The sequence below is a fragment of the Aptenodytes patagonicus genome, chromosome 3 (assembly GCF_965638725.1).
Source record: "Aptenodytes patagonicus chromosome 3, bAptPat1.pri.cur, whole genome shotgun sequence".
In the NCBI taxonomy this organism is placed as follows: Eukaryota; Metazoa; Chordata; class Aves; order Sphenisciformes; family Spheniscidae; genus Aptenodytes; species Aptenodytes patagonicus.
Genome location: NC_134951.1, coordinates 11,161,162 through 11,188,956, shown reverse-complemented (window position 1 = coordinate 11,188,956; position 27,795 = coordinate 11,161,162). Strand labels below are relative to the sequence as shown.

General features: G+C 38.8%; 1 protein-coding gene across 2 annotated transcripts in view; it reads right to left on the bottom strand.

Moving 5' to 3' along the window:
* The window catches only part of LDAH (lipid droplet associated hydrolase), a 139,788-nt gene that overhangs the window by 67,707 nt on the left and 44,286 nt on the right, over positions 1-27,795 (bottom strand). For both annotated transcript variants that reach the window (XM_076332705.1, XM_076332704.1), the window contains one exon: positions 4,871-5,040. In XM_076332705.1, coding sequence (XP_076188820.1) covers positions 4,871-5,040 — 170 coding nt within the window. The remainder of the gene's footprint in view (positions 1-4,870; positions 5,041-27,795) is intronic.

Below are 27,795 nucleotides of genomic sequence, written 5' to 3'. Positions count from 1 at the left end.
GAATGAATCTAGAATACATTCAAAACCATTATCTTAAGCTATTTTGAAAATAGATAAGCTATATCAGAAAAAGACATTTGGTTTAGAATCAGAATGTTTTACATGAGTTATTCAGGAACAGCTAGTTTGCTTTAAAATTTATATTCTGTCTTATTGCAAAACAGTATTTATGTATTGATGTTCACACATTGTTAAGAGAGATTTCTTTCATTTCTTCTGTAAGTGAATAATAATTTATTGCATTTTATGTTGCATACAAAGATACACTGCAATGCAAACTATCTATTGCCATTTTTCGCTGTTTCAGTAAAGCTTCTTTTAAAACAAACTACTTCTATATATACAGGTAATTTCTCACACATGCTGGAAAAAAAAAAGCCTCCCTGGCCAAGAGATGGCAAAGAGAAGAGCGTTTCTGAAATTTCATATCCCAATCAATGTCTTTGTCAGAAGGGCCATGTGCAGAGATGTCTTCTCCCACTAAGATGTGTTGCAAAGGGCTGCAGGTAATCGGGAAGAAGCAGATTTCTAGAAAATAGAAAAAAAAAAGCTAACAGAGTCGTGACATCTGTCATTCTGTTGTGTACCTGTAGGCCATCAATGTTTCCAAGCAAGCTGTTCACAACAGATGGAACGTGGCCTTTTGGTTGAAGTATGAAACCACAAAATGAGGACCCCATTACTAACAATGCAACAACAGAAACTTTGGAATGACAGAAAAGAAAGACTAATCTATTATCAGCTAAATTTAAAAAAGAATGATAAAATATATTTCTGGCTTTTTCTAACATCAGAAGTAACAACAATAATGTTTTACAGGCGAAAGCTCCTTTGCTTTTTTAACTAAGTATTTTGAAAATTTTAAAAAAGAAGACAGAAATAAAGCTACCATGCACATATAGGAGCATCATCTAAAATAACTATATTCAAAAAACTCCAACAAAATGCTTCCCGCTGAGGTCATTCAATCCCTGTGACCACTAATAATACTAATAATGGGTGAGAGAAACATTTTTATATGGATTAGAAACTGGCTAAACAGACAGAAAACCAACAGCAGGGATATCTAGCCAATTTCAGTAGTTCAAAAGGTTAACAAAAAATGCCCGATACCTCCTGTTAGGCATGTTTAATTTATTTGTAAAAGGGAATGAATAGCACCAACATTTTATACATCATAAAATAATTTAGAATAGTCAGCAATGAAGAAATGTTTGCTTAACTCAAGAAAGCTTGGTTAGCGTACAGCTTCCTGATGGGTGAAAGTCAGTACTGATTTATGAAGAATAAGACACATTGCAGAAACCTTCTAAGCTATGTACATTACCAGATCCTGAACAAGTTGTAGCTCCTCAAGTGAAAGACCTGAATGCAATTCATATACAGACAAAAGAAAAAACATGAAAATATGGTTAAGCTACTGTATAAATTTGTGGAATCGTTAAATGCGAACTATGTTATTTTGTTATGCTCAGCAGATTTCTTGAAAGAAAGTACAGACCAACAGATTTCTGTCTGGAAGAGAACACAGTGAAGGAAAGATAAGGTAGATGCACATGAACGTGTGCACAGAAATGATGTGACAGGGTTTCCAAGGTGTGAACTTGTTTTATACACAACTATTACAACTTATGTTTTGTTAGCTATTATTTATAAAATCAACTAAATTCTAGCAATACTCAATAATCTTTGGCACCGCTGAGACATAGTAGCAATGCATGGTTTTGAATTATATATTACAGAAATTTTATTTGCTTAAACTGATACATACTCAGAGGTTTTAAACTCTTCCTCCTCAATGAGTTTTACAGGAAGAGCAATGCTTACATTCTGTGATGTTTCACTCATTAATAAGTGTTAATTTATTACCACAAAGGTGCTGGCATTTCAAAAGCATCACTGCAAATGAAAGACTAATGCTGTAACAGATTGAATGTCATTAGCAAGGAAATATGTCAATCTTTTGGTTAAATTAATGATCAAACGGACTGTTTTAGGAAAGACGCAGTAGTGTCGCCAGCAAAGGACACGGAAATCCTCCAAGTAAGGATTTGTATTTTAGAAGAGAATGCCTCTAGGATGTAGCATATTTATGAATTGGGCTCAAGCTCCAACAACTAAGAAAACAATTTTGTCACTCAGCTTCATTTTTCAGTTCTGCTGGCTGAATGAAGAGCGAAGAAGATTATGAGGTTAAGACCAAGTATCAAGTAAGCTGTACATTATTGCATTTTTCCATCTCCACACAGTAAGGCTGATTAACATTTTTCCTTCCCAGTATCAAATTTTTTTAGCAGTCTGACAAACTCTGGATGCTCCACTTCCCACGAAGAGACAAACCTTGTTAAGATTTGATGCCCACCATGACAACTGAGAAATGTTCACAGTTACATGTGTGCCAGCAAACGGAATGGCCGGGAACTATTCCCTGGTCCTGCCGTGGAACAGGATGGCATAGGATGGTCTGTGTCCACATGGCGGAATTTCCCCCGCCTAACACCAGGATGTCTGCATCCAAACTAACTACTGGGAATGGCCCCGGGCCTCTGCCAAGCCCAGAACCATGCCAGGGTGTTGCCTGGGACTTGCTGGCTGCTGTGGGCCAAAAAGTCTCTTAGAGACTAGTCCAAAAACGTCACTGCATAGCTGGCCCAGTACTCAAATCCATGCAGTAGCCCCACTTAGTTACAACTATGGATGTAACCTGTGTGGTTCTTCTCTACTGATTAGACTTAGTTAAAGGCATCAGCCTAAGACTAAGTTTGTGTTAAGGGGTCTCCTGAAGAAACTGTTAACAGAAGCCTCCCTGAGAGTCAATAGAAGAATAGGGATGGGGTCCAAAACTGAATTTATCCTGGGGTAAACTAGCAATTCCTGTTTCATATCTGTTTTAATGAAAGAAGAAAGCATATTTCACAGAAGTTTAAGAAAAAAAACCACAGTACCCCATTAACCTGCAGAGCACTAGGGCCCAAGAAATTAGCAGCATTCAAAACCGACAGCTGAAGAGCAACCAAGAAGGAGAGATAAGGAGATAGTACTTTCTCCTTTTCATGCATGCTAGCTTAAGGTTCATCAGGTTCCCTCATCATTCTACAAGAGAGGGACAATCTAGTCTATATCTGGTTAGATTATGAAAGGGCTTTAAATTGGGTAACAAAAATCAAATCTGCTAAACATACGCTCCAAATATAAACATTTACTGAATTATTTGAACAATAAATACAACACATTAACCTCTAGCTTGGAATAATGAACTGTAAGCAATTAAAGGTTCTTAAAGCAGAGAATGTAAGACCAAACCCAAAACTCATGTAATAAAAGAACATCACATAAGAACTACACAAAAATAAAATCAAATGATCTAGCTACTAAAATACACATATGTGTTCAAAATCTTGTGGGAATCAAATATTCCAGTAAAAATAAAGGGAGAGATGGAAACACAAGTTTCTTATTATCACACTTCATATGTTATAAAAGCTAACAGTTAACTTATTTTTGGCAAAGGGACAAAGGTTGCACAACGCTCTAGCTTACACAAGTATTTTCTATTGTTAAATGCATCTTAAATGTAGCTTGTCATATATTAACTTCATGCACACAGTGCACCATGCAGTCTAAGAGTGTCCCAAAGATACCTACATTTCAAAACATTGATGAATAGCATGCTGTCAGTATCCAGTGAGCCAGGTGTAAAAAAATTACTCAACAAATCATAGTTTAGTTGAAACCAGATAAAATCATTTGTGTAATAAAGACTGGACAGATGTTGACCAAAGAAAAGTTGATATTTTTGGACAAATTACTGCATATGATATTTTCTAAACACTCCCTCTTGAAAAGATAAAACAGTAATAAAAGTCCTCTCAAAAAAAATGCCCTTGTTTATAAACACAAAGTAAATTATGTCTGTGGAAATATATCAGGTTAACCTCATGTTTCATGTTTTTAGTTGCCATTTCCTTTAAAGGGGAAAAAGAAAAAGTTAGACGTGCAGTGGAAATGGTTATGAAGAAGTGGAAGAAACTATTTATGCATGTATTAAACACAGACTTTACGCTAACACTACACTTCCTTCCACTGAAGATTTTATAATGTAAAGGAAGAGGCAATGATTTAGCAAGAGTGAATGTTTAAGAATAAGAATTTAGTATTCTTCATTCATCCTCTGCTAGTAGAGTGAGTTATTACTGAGCACTAACAGTTTACCATTTCCAGAGTTGCAAGGACACGGTCCTGCCTCAGCCTTCTTATTGCTTCACAGCAACAAACAAAAATGTTCAGATACACAAGAACATGCAGTAACACCTCCCACTCCCATTGAGTTATACAAATGAAGACTGAGTTGCAGAAGCAATGATATATGCATATATATTAAATTTTAAAAACAATGTCGTTCATTGTAGTACTCATCACAATTTATATTGCTATTCTTTTCCACACATTTCCCCATGTACAGCCAGCAATCTGCTTGCCTTGAGATAAGAAGCTGCTATTAAAATCATAACCAGTCTTAATTTTTGGTGTAGTAACATAATGTAATTGCCAAATATCTAGTGATCTGTTCATAAATTATTTAAAGATGAGAAGACAACAAGAAAGTCCTAAATATATTTATCACCATTATTAATAATTTATATTACAAGGACATTTAAAGGTCCAAATTCAGAGTAAGAACTTTATTTTCCATCAAACTACTTTATTATATGTTATTAGGATTAGTCATTAATGTTTTTATTTCATTTTAGTTGAAAGTTTGTGTATAGCAGAATAGAGCTTCCACAGGAAAGACATGGCATTACCCACAGGCTAAGCATGTGCATTGCTTTGCTAATAATATAACTCTTATTCTGTAAGGTTAAGGTACCTGAAGTTCTGATGCTCGCTTCATCATCTCCAGCGTGATGTAGCAACCAATAGAATGAGCAATCAGTACCAGCTTTATATCTTTAGATACATTCTTTTTGAGGAAGTTCAGCTTATGCTCTACTTGTCCGTTAAGTCCAAAAACATCCTCTAGCTCCTTAATATCTGTGTCTGAAACATAAAAGAAAAGAAGTCCTTTGTTTTAATAATAGAAATTTCAAACATCTCATTTTTTTTCACTTCTTTGGAAAACTCTGAAATAAACTTTTTAATTAAAAAAACCCCAACAAAACCCAACCTTAAAAATTGAATTTTAAGTTACCACCACTGGCAAATACAGACTGATGAATCCCTTGTACAGGATGTGAAGCCTTATGTGTAGCTGGGGAACCAGGGGAGGATACAGAAACACATGGAACTTGATGGCACATCATCTAGCATTGTGTTCCCCTTCATTCAGTACAAGACCAAACTCAAGGCAATGGATCAGTTTAAATCAATCCAACTTTACGTTGAGAGATCAGGACCTACAATAGCAATACTGGCCAGGAACAAGAGTCCCTTCACTCACGACAAACTATCATATGTTATTATGCACTAAGAACGTTCAGATATCCAAAATCTCCTGTCTAAAAGAGAGGCACAAAAAAGTCCCACGGAATGAGGAAAAATACGAAATGCATATGTGTCAACATGGAGCACTAGCACTTACATAAACTACCCCTATTTAGGCACGTTCTTACCATTGTCAATCCAGCAACAAAAAGGAAGATCAAGTTAGAGCTTCATGGTTCTAGGTTATTGTGCAATTTCATTCCTATTTTGTCAGAGACCTCCTAAAGGAGCTTGGGCAATCACTTACGATGAGGATTTTGTTACTCGCTTCCTGGCCAGTCAACAAGACAAGGATGATCTGGTGCCTGTAACAATTTACAGCAATTTGGGCATCTTTAACTCTTGCTCATGAGGTGGGTGATATGGCTCTCAAGTTCCCCAATCTAAGGGGGTTCACAACTCTTTCATCTGCTAGAAAAGTGCTCTATCACTAAACTAAAAGCTATATTAAGGACACACCACTCTAATTTAAGCTGGACTACTCGATGGAAAAGACTGTAAGAATACATACTGAAAAAAAGAATGAAAGAAAAGAGGCAGAAAGCATGAAGGAACGTATGCCTATAGCTTATCTGAAAGAGATGTACTGGTACTAATATCACTTAATCTCTTAAAGCCATGCTATTATCTCAGGGCTCAATTTCTTACTCCAGTTTAAACCCCTGATCTTTTACATGTTGACTTGCAATGCAGCTTTAGTCTGGAATAAGCCAAATCTCCTCGCAGCAAGGTTCAGACACATGATGGGGACTGGCTCATTACTGAGCCATGGTCCTACAGACAGCATATAGGTTCCTGGCAAAAGCCACCCACCTCTAACAATTCAGGAGCAGCTAGCAGAGGTAGCACACACACAGCCCTAACCAGCCCACCAAGTATTAGGTGTTCAACTTCCCACTTGGTTTCTTTTGATGTCCTCTGCATCAATTCTCTATGTGAAAAATAGATGCGGAAGAAAGTATCCATCAGGCAGAGATACTGTAAAGATACATACATTAAAGAAACTCAAAGGCACTGAAAAACTACTGTAAGAGAAAGTTAGCTAGCAGCATAGATGCATTTCAGATGTAGTTGGTTTTGTGCCTGCTTGGAGAGAGTGATAACAGAAGCCTTTCTGCCTCTGTCTGTGAACATACTTCATCAAATTATAAAGGCTGACTGTTTTTTTAATATGCATGTGGTAAATTTGATGGCAATTGGTCAGTAACCTCAAATGCTAAAAATTACTAACACTACTGTAGTGCAGTTATCGGGGGGTTGACAGTGATAGTATTAATTGGGAGCCTAAGTGGGCTGGCACTATATTGCCTTTTTGATCATCTGTATGAAACATAACCTTTTGAAGAAAAATAATTGCTAAAGCATGTGTTCTGATGCCTTTTTTCTGAGCTTAAACTATTACCACAGAGGTCACAACAGAGAAGTTCTTCAGTTAAACTAATATTTCTGCTAAAACTACTAATGATCATATCCCAGCATAATTTATAGTATTTTACTCTAAATGAAAAACACTCTAAAATACACTCAAGGAATGCAAAATTAGATGAGAAGTAATATTTTGCCTATGAGGCTTTCTACAAGTAATGGAAAACAAAAAGCTTGTTCTGTTTTCCAAAAGTCTAACTAAAAGCCTAAGGCCAAAACATTTTTTTTTCAAACTTAGTTTCTATTTTTAGCAAAAGCTGTCTTTCCTACTTTTTATTTATTTACACAGCAGCTTAACCTCATGTAGGAGTAGGCTGCCTACATGGCAAGTCTAACTAAGGGTATATATAACACACATAAAACACAGAATACTAGAAATATGATGGCCCACTAGAAATATGATGGATACAGCAACAAGTGAAAGACTATGTTATGTTAAGTATATGTATGTTACTGTGTGTTGGGTTGAGCAGGTCAATTTTCCCTTGTAAACATTTGCTATCATTTCCATACTGTTTTACTGAGGCACTGCCATCTCCAGTGATTTATCAGTACGTCTTTTAATGTTTGACATTCCATTCATAGCTTTAGTTCTTGCAAATAAGTGATTTTAAAAGAATTTCAGCTTATTTCCAGGTTAGAGCAAGGGAAAAGGAGGTAAAGTAGGTGTAGAAACCTTCTAGAGAACTTCTCACAGTTCACAAGACCCCAGAAACCAAGCAGGAAACAAAACAAATTTTTATTTGTATTGTTCAATCTCATGAGGTTAACAGCTGCTTTTCACTACACAAACTCAATATCTGCTACAAGAGATGCTGAACATTGCTGCAATGCAATTAATAAACAATACAGCAAAGACAGTCTAGCCCAGTCTCAACATTTTCAAAGTTAAGGTAGATAACTATGTTAGACAAATACAGTTAATTATTTCAGTTATTTAAGACATTAGATATCTAATTTAATAATTAGTTACCTAATAAATAGCAGCATAGAGATTCAGGGCAACATTTATTGCTATTACTGATTTCAGCAGAGATGTGCCTATTCAGAACCAGCTTTGTTGCCAAAGCAAGAACCCCGAGGAAGGATATGCATCATACAGGTGGGGATTAAGAGTAGAGTGAAAATAGGGGCTTTTTCCTCATGCACCCAGACTTGAGTTTAGGACTTCAGCATACTCAACTCCAGCCTCTGCACTAGCGCTTTCTAGGGAGCAGCAGAGAGCAGAGCAGAGCTTGCAGAAGCGATTTTTAATTGGATGGGTTAGTTATGATTGACAATGATCACGGAGACCTGTTCTACTGCACTGGGCCAAAGCATCCTCAGCGCAGCCCTGCTCAGCACCACTCAGAGCAAGGATGCTCAGATTCCCACGTCTACTGGCCACATACACATATGATCTCTGAAAGCGAGTCCTGACAGCCAATGCTCACCCCAGAGACTTGTTTCAGCTGTTTAATACAACTTTTTCTTTTCTTCTGAAATACTGGTTTGTTGCCAAACCAAATCATGTTGGCACTACTCCTAGAGAAGCCACACTGGAGGATGAGCGTGCAGTGTGGGGTCTAGCGATCCACACGCAAAACTCTCCTCATCACAGACTGACCCTGCACTCTTGTCAGGTGAAACTCCAATGTCACATAACCCTATATTGAAATATGCATCCTATTTTTCTTCTGGACAAATATAAAATTGCCCACGCCTCGTGTCAGTTCATGTTTCCCCAACACAAATGCTACACTTCTAATAGTCCAAAATATGAGAGAGCTGGGCTGCGTCACAGGTTTGGAAGATTTATTTATTTATTTTACAGAATAAAATCGCCCAGGGATTATCCAAAATCAACATGAATTTCTTGGGTGGAGAAGCTTAAATGGGTTCTTTATATAAGCAAACAGACTTGCACAAACACACTGGCAGTCAGCTCTCCAATGGCTCTACATCAGAGAAGGGACCAGAGTTACTTCACCTCAGGTGTTGAAGAAATGGCATGGCTGAAGTAGAGCTCATTTAAGCAGTTTTCAGATAGTAGAAATTATATGACTTGTACCTTATGCTGCAAACACCCCATGTGGGCCAAGGCGTGTGATTTTAAGACTTTATTTAGCTGAAGTGTATTAAAAGAAATACTGTATTTCTTTATTTTCTTTGGCAAACCATTAATCTTCTGATGTACTTTTGGAAAAAACAAATGCGCAATCACTTTAATGAATCTCTTTTTCTGACCTCTGCTAAACCCACAGTCAGAAAACAATGATAGATTGAAATAAAGTGTTTGCTCTAAGATTAGTCGACAAGTTAATCTTGCTAGGAAAGAGGACTTTGGGTTTAAGGGAAATAACAGAGAATTGTGTTTGTTTGTTTTTCTGCTGTGTATGCAAGGGAAATTCTTAGGCAGGAAAAAAAAGCATATCAGTTATATGAGCAGACTTTAGACTGGAGATTCATAAAATTTAGCCTTTCATTAAAAAAATCTCCAAAAATCATAGACTCCTTTTTACTGGATGATTCGAAAAGATACTGGAGGCCGGATTTTCCAACACTACCCTCAAATTTGTGCATATAATTTCTGCATGCCTTTGTACTTCCCTAATTTCACAAGGGAATGCTTGTGCATCCAAACTCCCAGCTACCCTGGTCACAACAGGTGACTGAACATTTGAGCTGAGTACATATGGACACTTGTCATGGAGTGACTTTAAAGTCTGTCCCAGGATCCACTCATACAGAAGGCCCCCAAATTACTCACGAACAAGTAAGGAACTGTGTGAAAAGCTGACTTGTAATTATATGCCACGAAGGAAAGGGAGGTAAAAACCGCTGCCCTACCTGCACTGTATCTTCTTCTTCCCTGGGTCATTTACTCTAGGAGGTAGTACCAGGGTATCTAAGGACAAACCCAGCATATGAACTCTCATGGTCAAGAATTTTCAGAACCGGGCCTTTTACAGGATAAAGACAAGTAAGTATCTGGAGACTGATCCAGGGGACTGGAAAAAGATTCACCTCTTCCTCTGAAGATGCTGCTCATTTCAGCTGCAAGACACATCACCATACTGCTTAATGTTAAGTGAGGAGAAATAACAAGTTTAAACACATGAAAACGCAGTAACACCACAAGAAAGTATCAAGAGGAAGAAAAGCAAAGAGGGAGAAGATACTGAAAGGTCAGTGATGATATCAAAGCATATGAAAAGGGAAGGCACAAAGCATCAAGTATGGCCAACCAAATAGTTCAGGAGAGCTAGCTCAGGGTCACGTTAAGTCCACTGCATTTTCATCAAATACCGTAAGTGCAACCAACATATAGGGCTAAGTGTTTCAGACTTTATGCCCCACCTCCTTTTTCCACTACAAATGCATACAAACACTGGCGGCAGGAGCAGCAGTTGTGACAGAGTAACTACTGTTTAGATGGAGCAACGCACAAAAAGTTTCATCTTTGCCTTCATGTAGTGACAGGCCGAAAGCAACCCCACAACTAAATTACTTAGAAGGATTACCTGTTAAACTGGCATGCATAGTCAGAAGTCTAATTCTGGAAATTAAATAAATCATTTGATTGTTTTTGTTCTTATAGCAAAACACAATAATTCCTTACAATTGAATGATGCCACCTGAAAATGTTCAAATACAACTGTAAGCTTAAAAACTGAGATTTCAGGTTTGTGGGTCTAGTAAGGGCAAATATGTTCGAAAATACATCCCCTAAAGATATATTGCTTAAAGCCTGAATGCTTCACCCAATCTTTCATTTGATTATTGAACCCTGGATAATTTGTATCAGCAAGTGATAAAATGCCGAAAAAATGGGATCGAAACCGTGAAAGAATGTTCAATAAATACTGAAGAACTCCTCCTGACACCAGGAACCAGGTCTTAAAGCATTGTGTTTTAGATTAACCCTTAGACCTTAATCTGGCCCTAGTACCCTCAGAAACTGTTCATGCAACTTTTAAGATAAACACACCACTCATTAGTGTTTATTGGAGCAATTACTTTTTGTAAAGGTATCCTCCACAAATAAATTATCTTTTACTCAAGATACTGAAGTGGTCATATGTATTATTTTCTTTATTAGAAAAATAACAAGACCTTAATTTACAAATTCAACTACTGATTTCCTTTGCTATCTACATACCTATTGCTGGGACACTTTTAACACCTAATCTGTTTTTCAAAGGAAGCTGTATTATAATTAAATTAGTACAAGCATAGTCTGACAGAATGAACTAATAAACATGACAAATACTAAAACCCAAATTTTTATTAAAAGCATACAGGAGCACACTGAACTTATTAAATTAAGATATCTGTAAGAGATTTCTTTTTTATTCTGCATTCCCAGTCTTGCTTCCCTCTAACTGATTAGAATAACTATTACCAAGGTATGATGAGACAACAGTACAAACTTTGAAGTAGAATTTTGTTGGTTGTCTCCAATTTTGGCAAGGCAAACACCATTAAACAGTGTTTTATTATGCAGTTCTACACCAATCTATGCCTCCAGAATCACTTTAACAAGCATAAAGCAAATCTAATATGGGTGTTTTATATAACATTGATGGAAAAGTTTTCTGTATTTGAATGACTGCATTTTACAGTCAGTAAGCTGAATAACTATAGAAAGTGCAATTTATAAGAATTTTCAAGATCATATAATTAAAAAAAAAAGAAAAGTAAAAGTAAAAAAACTTGGCAGGGTGGAGGTTAGAGAAACATCACTGTATAGGAGCAGATCTACATTTCCATTGTAAAGTCACCTCAAGGAGCAAAAGCAAAGAGGTCTGAGGCTATGGGAAGCTGATTGTTCATGCTACGTTTCTTGTTTTCTGGACACGCTGAAGCCAAGTGAAAGGCTCTATGAATTCCCTTCTTCACTTGCCCACAAAAACAAAACTGGAAGGGACTTTCTTGCTGAGGCTGACTGCTATGCAAGATGTATCTTGATATATGAACAAGTATAAAACTCATTGTGACTTTTTTAGTCTCATACTTTTTTTACTTCTAGGCTGCACCTTTGATGGGAGCACACTACTTGGACTATTAAGGACCGCTTTTCAGCAGACAATTATTTTGAAGAAAAAGACCTGTAACACCATGCTCATGTAGCTGATTTGGTTGTAAAACTTGAGTAAGGTCATTCCAACACACCAGGTATTCCACTCAGCACGCCATTTTACTTTGCAGAATACCCTCTATGAGACAAGAAACTACAGAGCACAAGAAAACAACAGTATGCCCTTACTTTACCATAAGTTAGGCTTTTATCTAGGCTTTAACCATTTTTTTCCCAGTTTTGAAGTCATTTCATGTCTAGGTGTGCACGTCTACGCTTGCAAAATAACAAATAATTTCAGTACTGGCAGCCCTTCAAAACGTTCCGGCAATTCTCCCCTCTTCCAGTAATTCCAAAATGAATTAGTTCTACCACAGCTTATTAAGGAAGAATCACTGAGCATAGCCTGAAATAGTTAGGACTACATACAAGCAAACAGGTACCAAACAACACCAGTGTAGTGTTACTCTTCCTCAGGGGCTGAGGTCTCTGGGCATTCCAGAGTAACTCCACAGCAAAGACAAGCCACCAGAGCAGTTGTCAACATAACCAGGTTCAACCTTCTCATACCAGGTGCTGAAGTGAAGCACACCTCTCTGGCATTGCAGGAAAAAAATAAGATAAAAAGAGGGATTAGGAAGAAAGCAATGAAGTAGCCTTGCATTGGCAGAGATTTCATAAACAATGAGAGGAAGCAGAGCTCATGTACTCTACAACTACCTGAAAGGAGGTTGTAGCGAGGTGGGTGTTGGCCTCTTTTCCCAAGTAAAAACTGATAGGACAAGTGGAAATGGCCTCAAGTTGTGCCAGGGGAGGTTTAGATTGGATATTAGGAAAAATTTCTTCACTGAAAGGGTTGTCAAGCATTGGAACAGGCTGCCCAGGGAAGTGGTTGAGTCCCCATCCCTGGAGGTATTTAAAAGACGTGTGGATGTTGCACTTAGGGACATGTTTTAGTGGTGGACTTGGTAGTGTTAGGTTAACGGTTGGACTCGATGATCTTAAGGGTCCTTTCCAACCTAAATGATTCTATGATTCTATGATTCTACTTGAAGATCTGGTGGTTGAGAAAATGAAGTCAATAACAAGACCTTCAGGAAAAAGTGTGCACCTAGGTGTGCACTTCTACCTGAAAGGGTTCCACATTCAGTCTGAGCCTCTGGATGGGATCATTGTACCAATAATGTCTGTCTGAGCAACACAGAGAAAATCTTGCAATTTCCATTATCTTGCTGATTTGCTGAGCTTACACCACAAAAAAAGGCCATGTTGCAAAAATCAGTCTAGGCCCCTCGAAACCTACTTTGACTCTCCACAAAGTCTATTTTCCTTGCTTTGCCTGACTAGCAGGTGGTACTCCTGCAAATGTCTACCTTGTGAATACTCATTTCATGTATGATCTGAAATAGTATCACCCAGTTTTGCAAGGGCAAATGTGCTTCACTGATACTTGAATTATCTTGCACCATCAACCTGAGGCATGTGACGTATGAGTCTCTCCAGGAATAACGCACACAGAATATATTGTTCCTTAAGGTAATTCTTTACTGAAAAGTGTATCAGTATCAAGACCTTTTCATGTTTGGCCAGATCTAACATATTCAAATTTAACACAGGGAAAATCTAGTCTTGAAACTGAGGCATAGAACTTTCTTACTGAATGAAGCAACTAAAAGCAACTTCAGTAAATAGCATACTTTAACAACAACTTGCGTTTGTACAGTTTAACAGTGGAAGAAAAACAAAATAATGATGTTCTGCACATCACCAAGACTGGGTAGATATAGCATAGGAGGTAAAGAAAGGACAGTGGCAATTGTATGAGTGTTGAAGGGAACAAAAATGGATGAATATCACTTCACAGGAATTGATTCAGTCGGTGTATGATAAATGAGGTGCTGGGCCATGGTTGGCAAGTCTAACAGTCACACCAATTGAAAACAGCACTTCAAAACTTTGGGAAATTTAAACAGATACAAATAGAGAAAGAGGGACTGAGAGCAAAGGGAGAGCCGAAGTTTGGAGCAAAGTAAGACAGCTGGCCAAGGAAGACAACCCACGTTATTCCAAAGACAGGGAATAAAAAGAATTATTTTAAAAGTAGGAGAAAATGACAAGGAGCACATCACAATGTTAAGAGGGGGGAAGGGGAAAAAGCAAGCAGCTGAGAGTATACCTGGAGGGGCAGCTATACGGTAGCACAAGTAACAATACAGAATTTGTACTTCACAGCGACCGGACAGATCAATGGGTGACATTTTCTGAAGTGCTCGACGCTTCTACTGAATCCAAGCTAAAACTTTTGTTAGGCCAGTCCTGATTTCTCTTGAAAATCCACCCCAAAATTTTATTTAGAACTGTGATACAGACCAAGACTGAAATGTTCAAATAAGTATGACTCTTCAGAATAATACTAAAATAACACCTATCTTTAGAGTAACACTAATGCATTTCCTACTTCACTAGCTACTATAATGGCATTAGGATGGCATTCAGTATAACTTAGTCCTTTTTCTTTACTCCTGTGTATATTCATCTTGGATGATACTATTTTAATAGAAGTATAAAGGAAAGTGTAGGTTTCTATCTTCATTTGTCCATGGAAATGTTAAATTTAGTATCTAGAATAACTACCTGCAGTAAACAGATCCAAATTATTTAACAACACTGTCTAGCATCCTTTTTATTTTAAGGAGTAAACGACCCACTTAGGCAAGCATAACATTTTTCCATCTTTCATCTGTATCCTTCAAAATTGATGGGTTATAAGAAGTTTTCAAAATTATTATCTTAGATTCCCTGATGCTGTAAACTGGTGCCACACCGCTGACTGCAAAGAGCTACGTCAGTTTATTCCAGCAGAGAACGTGACCCCGTGCTACCAGCGCTGCAGGCTGTAGCACGAAACGTATGCAAAATATTTTGCAATGCAGTGCTACCTCACAGCGCTCAATCAATGCTTCTAATCGCTACCTGTCTTGAAAAGCCTTCTAAGTCTCTGTTTGGGCTCCTCTTTGCACAAGGAGTGCAAGCTGACAGCAAAGGAAACCAGCTGTGGCTCAGCAACAGGGGGTCTGCTGCTGGCTGACATGACATGAAGCGAATCCAGCAGCCGGGAGAATCTAGTTCTCTGGTCTGACACTCTCCACTGAGTTATGCTTTCTGCCATCATCGGAAAAGGCCACGATTTTGACTGAGGAGCACTCCATACTTCATCTTTCATTACTTTGCACAGCACAAGGCAAAAGAGAATTGGACGAAACAGCGTATGTAAAAGCCTGAATTTATTAAAATCAGTGGCAAAACTGAGGAGAGGAAATAGAATTTCACCTTGTACTTTCTTTAAATATAGCAGGTTTCTTTATCAGTTGTTGATGCTTTTAATAACCATCTGCATGTGCTGTATAGTGCAAATTTTATATCTTTGGGGACATTTTTGTCAAATTGACCACTTGAAATTATGATTTATATTGTCTCTTCTCCAGTGTTCTGTTACACTATTCAAAAATTAATTGGCAGATTTATTCCCTATTACCAAGATAGCAGTTTCCTTTTTAACCTTCCTGAAGAAAATGCTGAAGGTTCCATTCTTAGTCACCTAGCTGAACTGCTTAGCATAGCAAGTGTGGCAACATGCCAAAGATACTGTGATGGCTTTGTTTTTCTTGGAGTTTTGCATTATAGCCGAAATAGACTAAAGTGCCACCGCTACAAAGCTGATCTGTCACTATAGATGAATAAGGGATTTTTTTGGTCTTCATTTTTACACAGGTGAGATGTGCTACATAGAAAGCAAACCAATCCACCTGTGACCCACAAGCAGTGGTAGGGTCACTGCTGGGCAAAGGTTGACTTTCTCATTCATTTACATTAGCAGACATCGAAGCCATCGCTCATTGAAAACTCTTTGAAACTGCCTGTGGCTTTACAGTGTAATTTATATAAAAAGACAGCAACTGAATTTGACCTGCACTCTACACATAAACAGATCCAAATATGATCATGTAGAGTTTTATATACTAAAGAGCATTCAGAAATACTGAAATTAGTCTCTTCACGATTAATTGCAGGATAAAACTTCTTCCTCCAAATCACGTAAACACTAGTACAGAAGTCAGTGGAGTCTCTGACAGCAAAGACTCCATGTTAATATATTCAAAACCACAGTTTTGTTCTGAAAAAAATGGCACTGCAGTGGCAATCCCAGAGAATTTTAGTAGTCTCCTATAACATTTAACCCAACGGGGATTAATTTGGCAACTAAGCAGTCACCTGACCACACCAGTAATTTGATAGCTGTAGTAAATTAGATTATTTTAATAAATGCATTAATGCACAAAACATAAAATTCAACCTTTAGAAAGACAAGAATATGTCTAGCTTAAAGAAAAAGAATAGTCCCATGCAGTATCAAAAGGAGGAAAAAAGAACTCCTTCATCCAGCAAGCAGCAATGAGACCCCCTCATTCAACCTGAGTCCACAGTACTGTATCATTTGGTCCTTTATCATTTCTGGAAGCACACAGCCCTTACTCGGATCTTGCTGAGATTTAAGTAGATGCACAAGAGGTAAGAATAATTCATTAATGAAGCTGATTATCTAAGAATGAGGCCATTTGCAGTTAATTCTTCCTGCATAGTCTGCCTTACAGTTTCCTGCACTTCCCTGAAACGCCTACATTGCTCCTTAAAGAACGGGAAACTCCTAAAACCAAAGCAAACAGAAAGACTCCATGTTCCAAACCGGTTACTTTTAGAATCTGGAATTATGTTGTGCATTGCTGATGGTCTTACGACTGTAGATTACTGTGAATTAAAAATAAAACTGCCGTTAAACACTGGATTGATCCCATCAAGATCTGCACCATTTGTTGCAAGCTTTGTGGGCATCAAAATTAAGGTTTAGATAATAAAGTAGAAACTATTATTAATAAATAAAAGTATTGATCAGCTTTCTTCCTACAGCTAACCTATGTAGTGAATAAACTTTTTGATTCAACTATCAAAACAAACCTAGACCCATTACACCTTCAGACAGAAGGGATTATTCTCTGCTGTGAGGATAGTCCATTTTCATTCTGTCACCAGATGTAAATATATCTTTCAAACTGACTTGGATTAAAAGATTCTTAAGCATTCTCCCTTGGGAAAAAAATCTGAATAATCTCAATATTTTGTTTATTAAATTATTTTACTTTTTTACTTTCCCTACAATAGTATGGTAAACATTTACATGAGTTACTCTGAAACATCACAGCACTGCTCATCTCAGTGAACTGTGACATGCCTTCTAAAGTCAAGACACCAAAAGATATAAATGTTACCTTTTCATAGGGTTCACATTCTTGAACACTTTTTTCCCCCCACTAACAGCCATCTGCATCTAATTATAAGCGATGGTATCAGCTGGAGAACATACCTATGTCATGGGGTGAAAGGCGGAAAATGATCCATAAACAATCTCAAAACCTATGTCCAAAGTTTCCTGGAATGCAGTAAAGACATTATGCTCTCCAATGGATGAATGTCAATTTTTTTTTTTTAAAACATCTTGTTTTCTGGATAAGGATCCAGAAGACTGTATCAGGTTTCAACAGTTGTTACTTTAAAACACATCTTTAAAAACAGAATTATATTAACCTTATTTGAAGATATGGATGAAAAATTCTGGTTCTTCTAACAGGGGAATTAGTTGAATAAAGTACGAGAGTGGATTAGAAAGCTGTTCATGGATATTTTTAATAATATGCCTACAGATATTATGTTGACAGACTCAGTGGAAAACCTTGAAAGAAATAGAGAAAATAGAGGACTCTTTTTCATATAGCTATAATAAAAGTAAAGACAAAGCCCTCTTCTTAGTCAAACCAGCAATAATTGGTCACTACTCCATCAAAGACAATGGAATATAGAGATATGCATTAAGTGGTACCAGAATCAGCTAACAATGTTTAAGTGATCATTACAAATAAATACATGGCTGTTAAGGTATGATGCTATGAGCAGTTAAAATTGATACTATTTTGGTTGGCCAGAAAAGAAAACAACAGAGCAACTTAGAAATACTTCACATATGGCAAAATTGTATTTTCTTAGTTTTGATTTTGAATGGAACAAGATCTTTAAACACATGCTTAAAATTAAAACAGAACTGATAAAGTCGATGCCAAATGCCAAGGTTTCGCTCAAAGGATCTATTTGCATAATTATGGGCATGATTATGGGACCTCTATGAATAATTAACTGAATGCGGCTCAAAGGAAAGAAGTGTTACAGTAAACAGAGTACTGCAGCATCCCTAGGGCTGCTTTCTTTTCACACATTTAGATTCAAAACATTCCAGTGGGTTCATAACATGAAATGATCATTTATTTCCTTAAAACAGACACCTAGCACTAAAACCATAGAGTAAAATGCAGATCTTACCAGGCAAAGACAAAAACCTCAGCATTTAAATGCCTCATAATAACTTTTCCATATGCACACACACTTCCTTCCTTAAGCTGCCTTTTCCAAAGACGTATCAGGAGGGGCAGCAGGACTGCACTGCACTGAGCTGACAGTTCCTGTCCCGTCCTGTGAAAACAACCAGTTCCTCTGTGCACACCCCAATGTGGATCCCTCGCTGTTGACGAATACCATGTGAAGAGCTCAATGTGATTAATCAGTGCCAAGGCCAGGTTCGTAAACAGGAAGTTTCTCCTCTCCATAGATTAAAAAAATTGACACTTTGATATGAAACTAGCTTAATTCTACCTGGATGGCATGCTTACAACTTGGTTCTTTTTAATGTATCTACAGTCTGATACTATTGGACTGGGAGACACCTTGCCATATAATTCTGCATTAAAATTAAGCACTGCTATGTGTTCTGGGATACAAACATGACTACAGAGTTCTGAGAGTCTGTAATATTTAAACGTAACTGACTAAGCCTGTAAAGAACTTATATTAAAGATAATCCAACTTTAAATGACTCTCAGATATTTTAATTTATATGCCTAGGAAGCAGAAAATATTGTTGAAATATAAATTAATGTGAATTAAATGTGTGTAATGTGAATTAAATGTCTGTATACATAGGCTTAAAGTATGCATGTGAGATGCCAGCTCAGCTGCCTTTCTTCTGCTTTTTTCCCTTTACTTGTATAATACAAGATGTAAATGCCTTTTAAACACGGCTATCACTGTGTACCTGAATGTGGCCAGATACCTACCATTACTACTGCTGTTTGATATCTAACCGAACAGTGCTGAAGCCCAGATAAGGATTCACTGGTCAAAAACCTTCTAAGCACTACAGACACTAATTTTGAGGTGGTTTTGTACTGACCGAACAGATTGCCAGTAGCTCTGATTCACCTGATTCAGCAGGGTAGGTATTCTCCAACATCAGCAATCATTAAAAACATCTGTACTACTTAAAATAAATGAGAGTCACAAGCTAGCTAAAATTACCAAATGCATACTGACTCCCTGTGCCTTTGTGTAACTTCTCTCCTTTGGGGTTACACACAACAACAAGGACAAAGGCTGTTAGCTAAGGTTGACTCCCTATTTTTAGGAGCGCAGTTCTTGGAACACCTAACTTTCATGATCTCCTCCTCTCCTGTTTGCAGCAGTGCAGACCACAGTCCCACTCCCCACCATCACCACACATTCATGGTGGCACAACACCTCTAAGGCCACCGCAGCAAATGCTTACACAAAAAATGCATTATTGGAAAAGTATTCTTAGCTACCATTAATGCCGCTTAGCAAGTGGAAACCAGTGAGAGAGACTACTCCATCTGATCAGCCAGCTCTTCCTGGACCACAAGCAAGCATCCTGGGAACAACCAGTGGCCCACAGACCACAGTTTGGGAATCACTGTCCTAAATAACTCACAACCCTCTTATTATAGCACACCATGCTCCTTGTCTTGCTCAGGCTACTATTTTAGGTTTTTTCCTGCCAGCACAGCATATCATGATGGTAGAAAGTTATGGCTCACATCTGCTAATCATGCCCACACTTATATCTGTCATTTGGTGGACAACTACCTAGCAACGAACGAGGTGATTAACTTGCTGAAGTATAAGTTCAGTTTTACCCAAATTATTTCAGTCTTTTTTTTTTTGTAGATTTATACCACTTTAGCTAGAGAGAGCATCTCACTCATAGTCAATTCTGCAGTTTCATTAGAAGTCAGAGGGCTGGAAAGGCAAACTCCATTCAGATGAATTGTAACAGCAGCTAAGAAGCAATATATCAAATAAATTCAAGCTGCACATGCCTTCCAAATTTTTCTGTAACACTAGAATATCTTTTTTAATACAAAACTTCATTTCACTTCAAAACTTCACACTGATGGTACATTAACATTTTGGGATCACACAATCAGTGTCTTCACAGATAATTTATTATCCCTCCACCACTTCTGTGCTTTTTCCCATATTGCTTCTTAAGGATATAATTCAGTTTCAGAACGGTCTGAAGGCCCTACTCTCCCTGCATAAAGAAAAAGCAATGGAAACACTCTTTTGATGGACTATAAATCAATCCTTACCTACCTCTTTTTATCATGGAAAATGAACTAAGGATAGTTTAACAGATTTTAAGGACACACTATTATCTTCTACAGTCCATGGGACATAAAAGATCAAACTAGAATTTTATCTTGTAACTTGGCTATTAAGAACGTCACTCAGACTTCCCTGTCATTCAGAAGCTACCTAATACTGATTCAGAAACAAAAAACCAGAAAATTCAGTAGACAATCTGTTCCAAAGGATAAACATGCCTTGCTAAAACAATAAAAAGTATTTGTATTATGATTGTGTATAGCTCAATACTCATCTGTACAGTTCAGAAAGTTCTAGATATATATCTTTAATATAATTTATCATGTGACCAAATATTGTATTAAGACATGACTGATGACTAGACATTTATTAGGTATATGGTATTTTAATGCATCAGTTGTGTCTCTTTAATCAATTAAGATACGAATCATGCGATTTCATATTTCTATAGCATTTGGCATACATAGAATATTACCAAAAATCAATAAATCATTTAATTCTGATTTCATTTTTCTTTACTTCTCAATCTTACTTTGCTACAAAGAAAATTATCTTGGCAGTCCTGAGGAGAAACAAAACCAAACCTGTATTCTTCTATTCTTATTTCTGTCTGAAATTGTAATTCTTATTTCTTATCAAACCACAGCAGATGTCCACAGAATTAGACCATTTTAAGACATGGCTATGTATGTACACCTGCTGTCTATATAGCCTGTACTGGCAAAAGCCAACCAGGGTGCTAAAAAAGGGGGGCGAGGGATGTGTTAGAGGGACTGGGTGTCAAGGGTTTCCTATCTAATCTCCCATTTTCCACAGCTTTTAAGGAAATTCTGGGCGAGTGTCGTGGTTTAATCTCAGTCGGCAACTAAGCACCACGCAGCCGCTCGCTCACTCCCCCCCGGCCCCGGTGGGATGGGGGAGAGCATTGGAAGAGCGCAAGTGAGAAAAAGTCGTGGGTTGAGATAAAAACAGTTTAATAATTGAAATAAAATGATAATAATAATATGATAATAATAATAATAATACACAAAGCAAGCGATGCACAGTACAATTGCTCACCACCCGCCGACCAATGCCCAGCCAGTCCCCGAGCAGCGGCCCCCCCCGGCCAGCTTTCCCCAGTTTATGTACTGAGCATGACGTCCCATGGTATGGAATGTCCCTTTGGCCAGTTGGGGTCAGCTGTCCTGGCTGTGCCCCCTCCCAGCTTCTTGTGCACCCCCAGCCTTCTCAGTCGGTAGAGCATGGAAAACTAAAAAGTCCTTGGCTAGTGTAAGCATTACCTAGCAACAACTAAAACATGGGTGGTTATCAACTTTGTTCTCATCCTAAACCCAAAACACAGCACTGTACCAGCTACTAGAAAGGAAATTAACTCTATCCCTGCCGAAACCAGGACAGCGAGATAGAGTCTTTTGGTCCTTATTTTAAAGTGGGACATTCATAACACAGCACTTGAATTAGCAATGAGTATAAAATTAGCAATGAATAATTTCAGGATTTGTTCATTGATATGTGTTAGTTTTAACTAGCAGTTTGTTTCCTACCAAAAGAAGTCGAAAGGCTGTCAAAAAGCTTCCAACTGGCTACTATTCATTGCCATCAGAGGAGCTACTCCTAAACACAAGTCTTTAGTCCTGCAGTACTCAAGCATTTCTACTCAACTGGATTTTGTAATAGAATGTATAGAGCATCAGTCTCCACAATTCATAATGTATTGTAATGCCCACTCCCGCAAGCTGAGCAGCTATACTGGCATTTTGACAGAATAATTTGAATGTAAATAAATATGGAATATTTATCATCTTAATTTTATTTTTCAGTTTTACCTTTTTTTTTTAAATAAAGAAGTTTACAAAGTATTTAAGAGTAACATTGTTTAATGATTTATTTTCTTGAAAAAGCACCAAAGTACTTTTTCATTCTTTCCTTAAACTGTTTTCTGTTCCTGTTTAAGGGAAATCATATATTTAAAAGACAGAAATCCAACGCAATTTATTTTCTTCTGATCAGATCAGAAATCTCAAAAGAAGTGTAATGCAAATTCTTCAATGGAGTGACATATTAAAAGAAGCTCCAGAACTTAATAAAAAAACTACGAGTCAAAGGCTCAGCATCAGGCACTGAAAAGAAAAAAAGCAACCCTGTTAAGATTATATGAACATTTATAAGGCATATATAGATTATGCCAGTTTTAAACAAAATAAATGAGAGAGCTAGAAAACTACTCTCCTTTTTATAACTTTGCCTACGCTTAAGGATTGACGTTGGCCTGTTTTACAGTCCCAACAGTGTTCAAAACAACTGCTTTTTTAAAAGCTAAGGAGGAGGATAAAGAAGTTGAAATTGAGGTATAACTTTTTGTGCTGGTTTTGGCTGGGGTAGAGTTAATTTCCTTCACAGTAGCCAGCATGGGGCTCTGTTTTGGATCTGTGCTGGAAACAGTGTTGATAACACAGGGATGTTTTCACTACTGCTGAGCAGTGCTGACACAGAGTCAAGGCCTTTTCTGCTCCTCACCCCACCCCACCAGCGAGCAGGCTGGGGGTGCACAAGAAGCTGGGAGGGGACACAGCTGGGACAGCTGACCCCAACTGACCAAAGGGATATTCCACACCATATGACGTCATGCTCACCTCATAAAGCTGGGGGAAGAGGAAGGAAGGGGGGGATGTTCAAAGTGATGGCATTTGTCTTCCCAAGTCACCGTTACACATTATGGAGCCCTGCTTTCCTGGAGATGGCTGAACACCTGCCTGCCGATGGGAAGGAGTGAATGAATTCCTTGTTTTGCTTTGCTTGTGTGCGTGGCTTTTGCTTTACCTATTAAACTGTCTTTATCTCAACCCACGAGTTTTCTCACTTTTACTCTTCTGATTCTCTCCCCCATCCCACCTGGGGGGAGTGAGCAAGCAGCTGGGTGGTACTTAGTTGCCAGCAGAAGTTAAACCACAACATTTTTTTATTGTGTTCACTGAGTAAAAGTAAGTTTCAAATCTTTTTGCACAGTGGATTGATTGCTAGGAGCAGAATTACAGCAATGAAATGTTCAATTAATGTTGTGTGTCTCTGTGGAGCATAGCTTGCAAGAGCTCTCTGAATAGAAGGATATCATACAGAAGTGAAAATGAAGGGTGTAGCTTTGTTCATTTCTCAAATCACTATGTGACATGCCTCCAGTAAATTAGGAAGTAGTCTGTGATTGATGGCTGCTGTTGGAAAACTTTCTTTAGTCTTTCTGAGAGTGTCAAAATCTACTTGATCTAAATATAACCAGGAATATTATTCCAACACAGTTTCTTTCATTTTAAACCCTTTATTACTTTACAGGCAGCATCATTTATATGTTAAGTGTACTATCTACATACTTGCACACTCTAAAATCAGTGGTCTCCAAAGTGGGGCGCACGGACATTGGAGTGCAGGAAGAAAATATTAGAAATTCAGTAACACATGTATACAATTTATATCAATTAAAAAAAGATATATTGGGTGTGCATGCTGAAAAACTTTTTACTGATAGAAATTATTTATTGATAGGAGTGCTTGATCAAAAAAACTTGTGGACCACTGTTCTAAATGAATCAGTATGAATTCATCTTTCATAGTAGCTCACCCCCCTTCTTGTTTTCATTTGCTAGATTCCAACCAGAAAAACCTCAAGAATCAATGGTGTCAGATATGGAAATGTTGTCTTCATCAATTTATGCCCTCATCCTTCTTATCAAGAAATACTGAACTTCCTCAGAGGATTTGCAGTAGGCTATTTCAAATGAGAGAATTATGAAATGCCCGTCAGAAGCATGAAAGAATACATGGAATTTTTACAGTAACAGTTCCGTGCCTAGTTCTTTGCAAAAATATCCCCTTTTTCTGGTTTTGTGCAACATATTAATAATTGACATGGTTTTCGCAATCCTATATAGTGGTCCTTGACACAGGAATTTTGCGTTAGAAATCCAGAACCTAGAAGGCAATGAAGAGTTGCAGAGAACAGAATTATCTGTCCCTATGCATGTGCTTCTGTTAGTCCTTGGAGTTCTGGGGTGGTTTTTTTTGCTATAATGCCACAAAATGTCAGTCAAGAACTCCTGTGGGATGCCGGAGCAGAACATCAGCAATGAGTCCATGACTCCCTATTCCTATCAGTCAGTCACCCGGGAAACTGCAGAGATGCTCAATTTTTTGTTTAGTGATTTTGATCACACCTTTATAGTCAATTAATGAAAATTACATTTTTGGCAATAAATAAATAAATAGAAGAAAGGGAATCAGCTTCTAATATCTAAAAGTTGCTTTTCATTTCTTTTGCGTCATAAGTATGAGGGAGAACTACCCCAAATCTCTTCTCCCACTGCAGACAACCTACATTGTCATAAAATGGCAAAATATAAGGCCTTCCGGCCACTTTGTGCCTTCCCTTGAGTTTGTATCGAATGAACCATATTTCTTTCATGACATTCAAAGCTACTGCAAAGCACAGTGTATTACCCATGGCAACTGTAGTAACATCATTATTTACAAAGGTCACTAAACTTTTCAGGGTTTCCTTAGAAGACTAGCTTGAAAAAGGCTCCCTATGGAATATTCTGGAATACTGTCTAAACATATACTAATGACAGGACGTGAGCTTCCTGCTCCTGTGCTCCTAATAAAATAAAAATGAAAACAACCTCATAAATGTCTTTTCATTATTTTTTAAACTATCCATCAGTGGCTTTCTATGCTTTTCTTAGCTCCATGGTGCTACAGTGTCCTGGTTTCGGCAGGGATAGAGTTAATTTCTTTTCTAGTAGCTGGTACAGCGTTTTGGATTTAGGATAAGAACAAAGTTGATAATGCACCGATGTTTTAGTTGTTGCTAGGTAATGCTTACACTAGCCAAGGACTTTTCAGCTTCCCATGTTCTACCAACTGAGAAGGCTGAAGGTGCACAAGAAGCTGGGAGGGGGCACAGCCAAACTGGCCAAAGGGACATTCCATACCATGGGACATCATGCTCAGTACATAAACTGGGGAAAGCTGGCCGGGGGGGGCCGCTGCTCGGGGACTGGCTGGGCATCGGTCGGTGGGTGGTGAGCAATTGTACTGTGCATCACTTGCTTTGTGTATTATTATTATTATTATCATATTATTATTATTATCATTTTATTTCAATTATTAAACTGTTTTTATCTCAACCCACGAGTTTTTCTAACTTGTGCTCTTCCAATTCTCTCCCCCATCCCACCGGGTGGGGGGGAGTGAGCGAGCGGCTGCGTGGTGCTTAGTTGCCGACTGAAGTTAAACCACGACAGTCCTTTTTGGCGCCCAACGTGGGGCTCGAAGGGTTTGAGATAATAACAGGTTAACCGGAGTGTATTAAAGAACTTATATCTGTTAGTAGTTGTGGGTCACAATGTTGGTTTCTCTGTTCTCGATATTGATTTGTATAATCTGCATCGCGCTCTTTTTCCTGCTGTACATGTTAAAGATTGGTGTTGGGTTTTGCAGTTTGCTGTGGTCTGCAGTGAATAGTAATGTCTCGCTTGTGAGGTTTGTTTTTAGAACATTGACCTTGACGTTAGTGTGGTATGTAAACTTCGCAATGAAGCCGTTACTGTACCACGGAGACCATTTCGTGGAGACAACTAGCAATTGCAGTAACTTTTCTGAGAGTTTTTTTACGGAGGAAATACAGAATGGCAGGGTCACTACCTTCTTCTATAATGTTTCCTCCTTCATTACAGTAATTTTTCAGTATTTTGAACATCCTTGGGCAGTTAAGATACTTCTATTAATACTTCTTGGGAATACTGTTTCGGTTTTGTCTAAAGTTGGTAAGCAATTTAAGAATATCATCCAGAGATCTGCCCCAAGGCTGAATAATTATGAGTGGCAGGGTGTGTGGGACAAGATGGGCAAGTACCTAGGCCAATGGGCACCCCCAGTGTTTTGGAACTTCACCCCTGAGCAAGTGCAGAATCCTGAAAAGTTAGTAGAATATTTGGAAAAAGTATGCTGTCACCCTGGCAACTCTAGAGAGATGCAGCTCATTGCAACGTGCTGGGGCCTGGCCCATGCCTACCGAGCCCTGTTCAACACCATTCAGTGCCCTCAAAGGGAAGGGAAGGTCTCTGGCTCTAACAGTAAAACGACACGCACTGCGGCCACTCAGACCCGGGCAACGCGCCCTGCGGCCACTCCGACCCCAGCGACAGGCCGTGCAGCCACTCAGACCCCGGCAACAGGCCCTGCGGCCACTCAGACTCCGGTGACATGCACTTGCACTGTGGCCACTCCAACCCCAGCGACAGCCCTGCGGCCACTCAGACTCCGGTGACATGCACTTGCACTGTGGCCACTCCAACCCCAGCGACAGGCCCTGCGGCCACTCAGACTCCGGTGACATGCACTTGCACTGCAGTCACTCAGACCCCGGCAACAGGCCCTGCGGCTACTCGGACTCCGGTGACATGCACTTGCACTGCGGCCACTCCAACCCCGGCGACATGCACTGCGACCACTCCAACCCCGGCAACAGGCCCTGTGGCTGAACCAAAGAACCAGCCTGTGCCGGTATCAGTCGCCCCTGTACACAAGAAGAAATTTTGGAAGCGGAAGTCGGCTCATTTAGTAAGGGAGGAAGAAGCTTCTTCTAAAAGGGAACCGGAGGAAGAACTGTACGAGTACCCTGGAGAAGGGCCATCACGAGAACGGGAGGAGGAGAGCCGGCCGCTGATCGGGGAGGAGGAAGAGGAAGAACTCATAAACGAGGCAGTGACCACCCGATCTCTATCCCTGAGTGAGCTGCGAGATATACGAAAAGATTTCAGCCGTCGTCCAGGCGAGCATATTGTCACCTGGCTGCTCCGATGCTGGGATAATGGGGCCAGTAGCCTGGAATTAGAGGGTAGGGAAGCCAAGCAGCTGGGATCCCTTTCTAGGGAAGGGGGCATTGATAAAGCAATTGGAAAAGGGACACGTATCCTCAGCCTTTGGAGGCGACTCTTGTCAAGCGTGAAGGAAAGGTATCCCTTTAAGGAAGATGTCATATGTCGCCCAAGCAAGTGGGCCACCATGGAGAAGGGTATCCAGTTTCTGAGAGAATTAGCTGTGCTGGAGGTGATTTATGATGACCTGAACAATAAACAACTATCCAAAGATCCAGACGAAGTCAAGTGCACACGACCCATGTGGCGGAAGTTTATAAGGAGCTCACCATCGTCATACGCCAACTCATTGGCAGTGATAACCTGGAAAGATGGAGAGGAACAAACAGT